The following is a 10968-nucleotide window of genomic DNA, read 5'->3' as shown; positions in this document are numbered from 1 at the left end:
TTAAGACACCAAATTTCCCGCTGGATGAACAAAGTCTCTGTCTATCTGTCTGCAATAACAGCATCTGTCAATTATAAAGGAATAAGTTTTGTCATATCGGGGAAAATAGGTCTGATGCAATTTTTATGCCTGTCAGCCTGTTTTGCAGGCTGTAGTTTTTGTTGCTTCTGGACTGTAATGTATTATTCTAATATACTGTACCCACTATTTATACCGGTGGTAACTAAGTATAAGATGTTTCTCTTTACTGAGTTCAACATCAGTTTATATTCAGTCGCGTTGATTTTAAATGTGTTTCGGTGTTCATCAGTGACTTTTCTTTCAAAATTTTAAACTCCATGCGAAGAGTTTGTTTCAGTGTCCCTGTTTGAACGCCAGGGGTCACATGTGCACTAGAAATATCTTCACCAGTTCAACCTTTTAAAGTTCATCCACACATAATCCCTGTAACTCGTGTTTAAACTTACCCTGTCTGCACTTTAGCCACTTCAGCCACTTTATCCAGTTTATTCACTTAATTCATACAGCCATGTCTACATACATGTCTCATGTTACATGTTACATGTCTCCTCTAAATCCATCTCATATATTTATGGCATAGTTTTTGTATACATTGTGTATTGTTCTTTGTTTTTTTTTTTGGCTTTCTTTAGATTAGATAAATTAGATAATCCTTTAATTTATCCCACGCCATGCTGCTCACATGTGCCTTAAATGTGAGCAGCATTTAAGATTAATACAGATTAGTACAGATTAATCAGTACCTATCTCAGTTATTTTAAGCAAATGCTGGACACCATAACCTCCATTAAGATATGGACTTAAAGTTATATTAGAATGCATTCGTTTTCACCAGTGTACCTAATGAACTGGCAAGGGAGTGGATGTATATAACTTCCATCAAAGGCACTTGAAGGAGTTAAAGGTGCCACTGTTGACATACATTTAGAACATTATATCAATCTGTTTATAAATCGCCATATAAATCTATCAGTAAAAATGAGGGATACCGGTATTGTACTCAAGCCAAACCAAGTATTTTCCCTGTTTTCAAGCAGACAAAACAGACTACGTAACTTTGAGGAAAGTGATTCATAACTGTCTGTCATGACCTTTGACGTAAACGAATTAAGATCTCGCGAGACTTCCGCGCTCTGTCAGCCATGCTGTGGGCTCATATAAGCGCTGTCCGTCCTCGTCCTTTTCGTTCGTCCTCAGTGCAGGATAACGTTGGTCTTACATTACGCTTTCTCAGAAAACGAGTAGTTTTTCCTTCACTGTCACACAAGATTAGTCGCTGCTGCTTTCCTGTCCACTACACGGCACATACGGAGGAATACAACCAGCAGACGTGAAGTTTTAAGAGGTAAGTTTCTTATTTAACGGTTTTATCGGGACCATCTTCGCCCACTTCTGGTTGTAGCTAATGTTAGCAGCACAGCTAACGGTAAGCTCCGTCAGCCGGCAAAGGATTAAAACAGTCGTAAAGAGGTTATGACTCCTTCTGTCTTATACACATATATATATGGTGGAATAAAGCCGTATTTTTTTTCAATTTTTATGCTAATTTACACCAGTAGCTGAAAAGTCGTGACTCTTGCTGTCTTCCTGTGATGTAACCTCTGTGCCACCTCAACAAAACGATTGAGTGAAGCTAATATTCTCAGGTTAGGCTTAAGGATTTTGTCAGTGACAGTTTATATCGTGAAAATATAAATACGCAAATACCTATATTTATAATCAGACCTTAAAATCAGCAAGGCCACAGTTTTTAGTGTAACGCCGGTTTGTTAGAAACCAGCATGAAACATGAACATAATCATGATCGAGACACGCTGTTTAGGTTATTTCTTTAAGTAAAATAAGTTGGACTAATGTTGACAAGTTTCTACTGGCACATAGGACTTTATCCCAAGCTTCCAGGGGGTGGTAGGTTTGGAGGGGGGGGGGGGGGCAAGTTTTGGAGTGAGTACTCGCTCGAGGAATTCATGGACTGGGCTCCAGCTGGCAGGGAATGGTTATGACACACGGATAGGAAAAGGGCTATGTAATTTTTGGTTTTACGCAATGATACTGGATTTGCTTATTACAGAAAGTAAGAGTACTTTTAAAATGAAGACTATAGACCGTGGGATTCAAACTTGAGGAACTAATACGCACATATAGCAGCTGTTGGAAGTTTCAGTGGACGCGCTCATAAATTGCCTTAATGCGGATGTATGCGCTGTATTAAACTTATATGAATATAATAATAATATATCTTTGACAGAATGTTTTTTTAGATTATTTCTACTGGACTCAGTGTTTACATTTACTGTCAAAATCAAGATTTTCTTTTGACATGTTGATATACTTAAAGTAGTTGCATAACTGAGCAGTCATGCACGTACTTTATTCTGGGTATTACTGTTGAATGATGTCACGTAAGTGACTGAAAGGGTTTGAATGGATTACCTGAAAAGAGAAAAAATGTCTTTTGTGCTTTGGGGTGACTGTGGCTTTAATCCTACAACCTGCGAAACGGGTTCTTGCAACACAGTGAGTTGTATTTCTGCTCTCTCCTTTAGGCATCTGGACAATCATCGACATCGCTGCTGACTATGGATGTGATAGTGCGTCGCTGTCCTTTCCTGGGTCGTGTACCCCAGGCCTTCTTCCAGCAGTCCAAGAAGTCTATGGTGGTGTACGCCCAGCGATGCCCCATCATGATGGAGCTGGCGGCCAAACCCATGGCCCCTTCAATGGCACGGGCCCTGTGTTCCTCGTCCTCCCACCAGAAGACCGAGCATATTGTGTCCGCCAGTGAAGGTGAGGGAGATGAGTTTCGTCTTGGTAACACTGCAGCTGCATTACACGAAGTGTTGCATCCCAGTCAGTGTAATGACCGGCTTAATTACTGCCATGCATGATTTTGGTTGTAAAACTACTTTCGTCCATTTTCAGCCCCCAAGCAAGAAGTGGAGTCCAAGCTGCCTGCTGGTCACCCCATGCCACCCCAAGGCCAGGCAGCGGCATCCAAATGCCCTTTCCTGGCTGCAGAGATGGGCCAGAAGAACAGTGGTGTGGTCCGTCAGGTTTGCATGGAGTTTCAGGAGGACGTGCAGGAAATCCGCACTGTCCAGAAAGGTAAGCTTTATTACATATTGACCAAGTTTTTACCTCTTGTGTTTTCTGTCAATTGATAACCTTTTGTTTGTTTTTTTTTAAACTTTTTTTAGAGGTGTCACCTTCTCAGTTGAAACAAACGTCCTTGGCCGGTAAAGCAGCGGAGCCAATAAACTTGATGAAAACCCTCCTGAAGCAGCGACCCAAGACAGTCACGCACTTGCTGCAGGACAACTTGCCAGGTAAAAGTAAGTCTTAGTTTTGCACTGATAACTTCTTCTTTTATTTTTATGGCTGTGATCATCTGAGGCAAATGATCTTCACTGTTGAAGTATTATCACTATCTGGTTTTAAGTGTCAGTATGTTTCATCTTTCGTCACGTCAAAATGTCTCCATATACCACACTACTGCAGCAACACTGAGTCATATTAAGCAAGTCTTGTCTTCCTGTTCTGTTGCAGTGTCCCGCTTTCACTATGATGACTTTTTTGAGAAGAAGATTGAAGAGAAGAAAAGCGATCACACATACCGTGTGTTTAAGACGGTGAATCGCCTGGCCAACGAGTTCCCGATGGCCGACGACTTCACGGGCTCTCTGGAGGACAAGAGGGAGGTGTCCGTTTGGTGCAGCAATGACTACCTGGGCATGAGTCGACACCCTCGAGTCGTGCAGTCCATCGTGTGAGTAATGGAAGAGCTTGTGTAGCTTAGAAAAGACGACACATGATCCACTCTCTAGAGTCAGCCCCTGATTGCTCTCTACCTTTCAACCCACTGAGATCAGATTTTAGAGAGAGAAAGAAACTGGGCAGGACAGAGCATGTAATCATTTCATACAACCTGACACCCATGGGTGATCCAGTCTGTTGTTTATTTGGGTGTAGAGTGTTAGTTGGCCATAGTTTACACCTAATCCTCATAGGTCTCAGTATAGGTGTTTTTTATATATTTTTTTATTTTCCATTCAGCTTGTTTGAGCTTGCCCAGATCCCCTGTGCAGTAGCAACACGCACACTTTCCGTTCAGAGACTCCCATACTACAATTACTGTCCTGTTGTCCTTAACAAGTGTGCAACTTTAGCAAACCAGGCACGATTAAACTAATTTGTTTGTTTTCTATTTCCAGAGAGACTTTACAAAAGCATGGTTCGGGGGCAGGAGGCACCAGGAACATTTCTGGGACAAGTAAATTCCACGTGGAGCTGGAACATGAACTGGCTGACCTTCACAAGAAAGACGCGGCGCTGCTCTTCACCTCCTGCTTTGTCGCCAACGACTCCACCCTCTTCACCCTCGCCAAAATGCTGCCCGGTACACAAAAGCTTTCTGTGCATTTACAAGAATCTCAAACACTGTTTTCAAGCTTTGCTCAGTCTCATCTATTCTCTCTGTCCTCTGAACTGTTTCAGGTTGTGAGATCTACTCCGATGCGGGCAACCATGCCTCAATGATCCAGGGTATCAGGAACAGTGGTGCTAAGAAGTTCATTTTCCGCCACAATGACGTGGCCCATCTTCGAGAGCAGCTACTGAAGGGAGACCCCACAAAGCCGAAGATCGTGGCCTTCGAGACCGTTCACTCAATGGATGGTGAGTTTGGGATTGTTTTTCATGCTTATTAACTTATTATTTACTACTTGTAATCATTCGATTAAATTAATTTATTCTAATTGTCTGGCATAGTCTTGCACCGTTAAAACTAAACTGACCGCTTCCTGTCTTTATGTTTTTCGTGACTCAGGTGCTGTGTGCCCGCTAGAGGAGATGTGCGACGTGGCCCATGAGTTTGGCGCCATCACCTTTGTAGACGAGGTCCATGCCGTCGGCCTGTACGGCGCAAGAGGAGGGGGCATCGGAGACAGGGATGGCATCATGCACAAGATGGATATCATCTCTGGGACTCTAGGTCAGCATGTAATCATAGCTCAAACAAGTCTCCCATGATGTTATGCAAAACATTTGGTTTTTAAAATCATGCCAAAAGGTTCTTGAGCCAGGCTTTCCTAGCTCTCTGCCTGTGTTACAATGAGAATCAGGCCTCAGTGTTGTCACCCAATATACCAGAGGGCTTAAAGAAGCTGGAGCAGCTCAGCTGTTGCTAGGAGACTGTGGGCTCTTGTTGCGCTCTTATTGAATTACTCCCTGTATCTGTGTGTCGCTGTCAAGCTGAGAGGACAATTATTTCTCAGAGCTCTGCAGCTCCTGTACAGCTGCCATGTCAGGACGATCTAGATTGTGAGAGTGCAGTGGGAGGCCTTTGTAAAGACTGCTGAGTGCTTTTATTGTGGGAGACCTCGTTTGACGTCTCTGGAGATATAGCAACCGAAATAAAGAATAACCACCTGTGTCGTGTTCTCTTTTAGGCAAGGCCTTTGGCTGTGTGGGTGGCTACATCGCGAGTACCTCTGCCCTGGTGGACACGGTGCGTTCATACGCTGCCGGTTTCATCTTCACCACCTCTCTGCCGCCGATGCTGCTAGCTGGAGCCAGGCAGTCGATCCAGGTTCTTAAAGGGGAAGAGGGCCGCACCCTGAGGCGTAAACACCAGCGCAACGTCAAGCTGCTCCGGCAAATGTTGATGGACTCTGGCCTGCCTGTTGTTCACTGCCCCAGCCACATCATCCCCGTCAGGGTAATCTTTTAATTTAATTTAATCATTGATGGTACACGCAGTCACGTTACAGTTAAAACCAGATGCCCTTAGCTTATCTCCCTAATAGTTGTTTTCTCACCGTCGTTTGTGTCTCTTTGTTTTTAGGTATCTAATGCAGAGAAAAACACTGAGGTTTGTGACCTCATGATGAGTCGCCACAACATCTACGTGCAAGCCATTAACTATCCCACTGTTGCCAGGGGAGAGGAGCTCCTGCGTATCGCTCCAACCCCTCACCACACCCCTGAGATGATGAAATACTTTGTTGGTAAGAGGATGTAACATGTTTCAGTCAAAAGCAAACACATGGCCCATCCTCTTATTAGTACTGAGGATTGTTTTTCTTTTCATTCTAACTGAGCTCTTGTCTGTTTTCCCTCTTCAGAGAGGCTGGTGCACACATGGAAGGAGGTTGGCCTGGGCCTGAAGCCTCACTCATCCGCCGAGTGTACGTTCTGCCAGCAGCCGCTGCACTTTGAGCTGATGAGCGAGCGAGAAAAGTCTTACTTCAGTGGCCTCAGCCACCCAATCTCAGCCTGCGCATAACACTACTCCCCAGTGCTGACTTGAGACGGCACATTTATACTCAACCCCATTCCTCTATCACTGTCATATAATGTATTAATTATCTTTGATAAGTCCCTCTACACATATTATTTAAAACAAATCTATGCTCAGATGTTCTACATGCTCCAAATAAAATATGAAAAAGAAAGAAAAGTCTTTGTTTGCTTGCTTTGTGAAAATGGAGAAGAAAATATCAAAAGACTAAACATGCAAATGTGATAAGGAACTGTGATTGAGAAGGGAAATGCACCTGCATAAACACAAAACCACTGACAGCCATTAAGTCTGCACTTCTGTTTCTTTGTGACACAATGTAGTAAAAGTGTTTCAGGCTCTGGGTTCTGTAAAACACAGTTGAGACAATTGATGTTGTTACGCAAAGTAAAATTAAATAGATTAAAATCAAGCTTTAATATATATTCTGGTAGGCCATTTCCAGGTGTCTGAAGTGGGCTAATTGTGTCCACTGAATAAAATACTTAAACTGATGCCACATTGTCATCGTCACATAAAGGCTAACATGCAGTTACATGAATTTGACCTTCAGAGGTAGAATGCACACTGAAGTCCTCTGCAAAAATGGGTCACAGCAAATGGTCCTCGCTCAGCGCTTGAATACATGAAATCTTTGTATCCTTGTGACCATTTAAGTAATTATTGTTGGCCCACTGGCCTACTTGTGCTTCAGATAAAATTTTGATAATGACAGAGATGTGTGTCTTGTTTGGTCCTGATATACACCTAAAAGTGACAATACTATCAAATTAATTTCATACATAAGAAGTCCTGTTTTTTTCATGCTTTATTCTTAGAAAAATCTACTAAAACCTAGTTCAGTATTAATCCAGGATAGACGTGGACTGAGACACAAATAGATCAAGTTCACTTCAAAAAAGGCAGCAGATGGGGCATTGAGTTTGTTTTGTTTTTTGTTTTGGTGTGTGTGAAAGCCTAGACTGTGTGAGATGGAACCTACTAACCTACCTTACTGTAAATTCAGATGGAGGTGACATAAATGCAGCCGCGAGACCCAGATCCACAAAATGAAAAGGGGTCAGGAGGGCAGTGACGCGCACAAAAGCTGACCTCTTAATTCAGGCCTGCGTTAGCTTCAGACCGATCGGGTCGGCTCATGCGCTCTCATGTTTTCCGAAATGACTTACTACACTGCCTTAGTCGCAATCTTGCGTCAACCACGTACTTCAGTTTCTCCGGAGCCACAATTGCCTCATAACTAGTGTGGAAATGAAAGTGAGAGAAGTAAATTTGACTGTTAAAAAATAACTGATGTTGCGACTGTTTTTTGTAAATACTTCTCCTTTTGAGATGACTTATTATATCCCATACAAGAGCTGCATGTATGTGTACAAGAGCATAAGGATGTTTACTATATACATATATATATATATGCGTAAGCACAAAAACACTCATCTTTCAACTGCTCAGGAAACTTTCAGAGAACTTAGAAGACATTTACTTCTATAAAACGGCTCTTGTTCAAATCTTAATGATAAAGTGGGGATTAGTTCTTTCAAAAGACCTAACAGAGTTATCAAATTTTCTGAAATGTAAAGCATACATATGTGCACTAAGCAATTCATGTAATCTTAAAAATATACAGTACAAAATATTCAGAAATTTCTCACCTACAAATGTAGACATCATGGACATTTCTTTATATTTATATTACATGATCTATGGTCAAGATTTCTCATATTGTTAGAAGCATCCGTGCCGTTTCTGTTGCAGTAAATGACTAAATAACTAGCTTAATGCATGGACAGCTTTGTTTTTACCAAACCTCCTTATTGGAACCATAAAACAAAATTAGGCTTATGCATGAATAAAACAACAACAATGACAAGGACGTAGATCCAGGTCAATCCCTCTTATATACGAGTCAGCACTGGCTCCACCGAAAAAGATGCGACACCGCTTTTCAATCAGGTCAAAGCAATGCAAACCAGAACAAAGCACGCACCGTCTTCTTGTTAAGCTTCCTCTAAGATCGCCAGATAAGTGCTGCTCTGCTCCGTTGCGCAGTTTGCACACAACTGCAGCTACAGCTTTTTTTTTTTATCAGATTGATAGCAAACCTGTTTTGAATGAAAGCCCTGACATGGATTAGGAGTGTGTGAGGTTGAATATACACAGGAGCTTAGCCATATATAACACGGCATCTTATGGCTAATTGACTCCTTAGCTATATTTATACCCTCAACTATGTGGCTTACATTTGACCCCCGACTCGCACAGGCACAAAAATAAACCCACATATAAACGTGCTTGCATTTCAAGATTCATTTGAGTTGACATTTGCTCATACATGTTTGGTGAAATGCCTGTGTGGCATTCTGAGGCTGTGCAAATAAGGCCGGACTTCCATAGGGAAGATACATGCCTGTATATTAATTTAGATTTAAAATATATTTAAATGGCGGGCCATGCAACATTTCAGAAAACAAAAATGTGTGTGTGTCACAGTTCAAAGGGATAATCCGCAATGTAAGTTTGCATATTCTTGAATGCAAACATGCGAGTCAATGCAATCCAGGCTTTAGTCAAGAAGAACACTTCAGAAAGTGGAGAAAAAAAGGATGTGTTGATGTGAGCGCCATCTATCATCAGGCTGGTCCAAAATCTCCAAAATCTCCCATAGGTGTTCATCAGGTTTAAGATCTGATGACTCTTATTACTCCTACACATAACTCATCATTTTCAGACTCATTAAATCAGTCGCTGACATCTTGTGCCCTGTGTACACATCTACAGCTGTTTTGTGTCTTCACCTGTTAATTCATGTTTTCCTTTATTTGTTCCCACACATACCATGCACACCCTGATGCTTCTCATACCCACAAAAACTTATCAGTAAATGTTTTCAAAAATGGTTAAGTGTGTTGTACTTTTCTGTGTAAAAGAGTAATGCTTCGTTACTGGTTTTTTTTGTGAGTAAGTTCTCTCCCAACTTTGTGACAGAGAGCGTTTTGTTTTGTTTGCTTTGTGTGGAAACCTGACCCCACCAGCTGCATATTCATTGATACTGATTCCTGCATGGCTGCCAAACTCTCATGGTCCGGACAAAGGCAAGGAGCAATGAAACCTACGGCGGGCTCACACACCGGAGGTTGAACGAGTCAAAGGCTTCTCACATCAAATGGTTCGGCCTATCTTCTGGGTGACAATGCTGAATGGCGCTGGCTAAACTGGGCTGCCATTCACTTAAAAGGCAGTTTCTGTCCTGGGGAGATGGTGTTAAGGATCTGCTACCAAAGCTAAAAGAAAATTTGAAAGTAATTATTTAAAACCAGTAGCTGTTTAGTTAGCTGAAATACACACATGTAATATATATGAGTAAATACTGTCGTTCTACATAGCCTCAAGCCTTTACATTTCCTACATTAAGTAACTTGGCCATTAGCTTGCTAGCTGTTTGCCTACAGCCATTGTTGGACGGGAATATCGGATGGGAACGACCTGGAATACAGGAAGGTGGACGAGGGCTTTGTCGACTGGTTTGAACGCAGTCACCTTCACATCGATGCCACCAAGACAAAGGAGATGGTGATTGACTTCCAAAGGAAGACAACACAAACCGCACGAGTGAACATCCAGACACTGAACATCGACATCATGGATGGATACAAATACCAGGGTGTTCATATGAACAATAAACTGGGCTGGTCAGACAACACTAATGTCCTTTACAAGAAGGGCCAAAGACGCCTCCACCTGATGATGATTTTGGGGTGTGTAGGACACTACTCAGAACTTATGACACTGTGGTTGCATCAACAACCTCTTATGCTGTGGTCTGCTGGTGTGGTGGAGTCACAGAGAGGGACAAAAAGAAACTGGGCACACTGATCAAGAGGGTTGGGACTTTAAGCTACTGACAATTATTACTCTTATTCATTAAGTCATGACAACGAATCGACATGCACAAACATAAGATTTGAGCCTGGTTTCACAATTACTTCTGCTCTGCTTGAAAGAAAATTTGTTCTTGGAACTAAATAGTCATATATATACAGAACTTCTGTAGAAATCCAGTCACTCTTTGACACTTTGACACAGGGTGGTACTGATTCAGTGTGAATCTTTTCTCCAGATAATGGGTAGTTTCATATCAGCAACTCATCCTTGTCATTACCTCATGTCTTTTTTGTGCAATACTTGGTGCAAATCCTTCTGGAGTTTGTTTTTATTCCTGATATTCATGAATGTCAATATGTATATTCAGTGGCCTTACCGCCTCAACCCTCAATTTACACTATTTTTATTTTTATTTTTTTAACTTTTGGTTAGCTACTTAAACCTGATGCAATATGTAAATATTTTTTGTACCATAATATATTTACTTTTTTTTATTTAGTTTCTCTTGTCTACCTTATTCTATTTTTGTTTTCTCATCTTATCTTATCTAGCCTCAGAGGCTTCTGGATGCCAACAGTTGCCTTGCAGCAGTGTTCCACGAATTATGGCTCAAGTTAAAGCATTTTGTGTGCACGATGTCCCGTGTCATAACCCTGAGCTCACAGGCTTTATATGAAGGCAGCATCAGCAGACGCTGGCTGCTAGCTTGCCAAACCATTAGCCTTGGTGGCTTCTGGACGCCAGCAATTCACCAGTCGCAGCTTTCC

The 10968-nt window shown here is 41.9% G+C and overlaps 1 protein-coding gene across 2 annotated transcripts; it reads left to right on the top strand.

The window, feature by feature from the left end:
- Positions 1 to 1197: 1197 nt before the first annotated feature.
- Positions 1198 to 6491, top strand: alas1 (aminolevulinate, delta-, synthase 1). Of its 2 annotated transcripts, none has more exons than XM_084543349.1 (11): positions 1198 to 1366; positions 2568 to 2808; positions 2944 to 3126; positions 3219 to 3347; positions 3568 to 3787; positions 4233 to 4417; positions 4516 to 4695; positions 4847 to 5011; positions 5469 to 5737; positions 5864 to 6026; positions 6144 to 6491. In XM_084543349.1, the coding sequence occupies exons 2-11, from the start codon at positions 2601 to 2603 to the stop codon at positions 6302 to 6304; spliced, it is 1863 nt and encodes a 620-aa protein (XP_084399475.1). In that variant the 5' UTR covers positions 1198 to 1366; positions 2568 to 2600; the 3' UTR covers positions 6305 to 6491. The 2 variants fall into 2 exon arrangements, with proteins under 2 accessions (XP_084399475.1, XP_084399474.1); XM_084543348.1 differs by having other exon boundaries at positions 3219 to 3353.
- The last annotated feature ends 4477 nt before the right edge of the window (positions 6492 to 10968 follow it).

Source organism: Chelon labrosus (genome assembly GCF_963514085.1).
Source record: "Chelon labrosus genome assembly, chromosome: 4".
NCBI lineage: Eukaryota > Metazoa > Chordata > Actinopteri > Mugiliformes > Mugilidae > Chelon > Chelon labrosus.
This window is presented reverse-complemented; position numbering and strand designations above follow the sequence as displayed.

What these genes read in the sequence shown, in the direction of transcription:
- alas1 (XM_084543348.1), top strand. Translation starts at nt 2,601, where the DNA reads ATGGATGTGATAGTGCGTCGCTGTCCTTTCCTGGGTCGTGTACCCCAG. An exon ending in AATCCGCACTGTCCAGAAAG is followed by an intron (nt 3,127 to 3,218) that starts GTAAGCTTTATT and finishes AACTTTTTTTAG; the next exon opens with AGGTGTCACCTTCTCAGTTG. An exon ending in GATGATGAAATACTTTGTTG is followed by an intron (nt 6,027 to 6,143) that starts GTAAGAGGATGT and finishes TTCCCTCTTCAG; the next exon opens with AGAGGCTGGTGCACACATGG.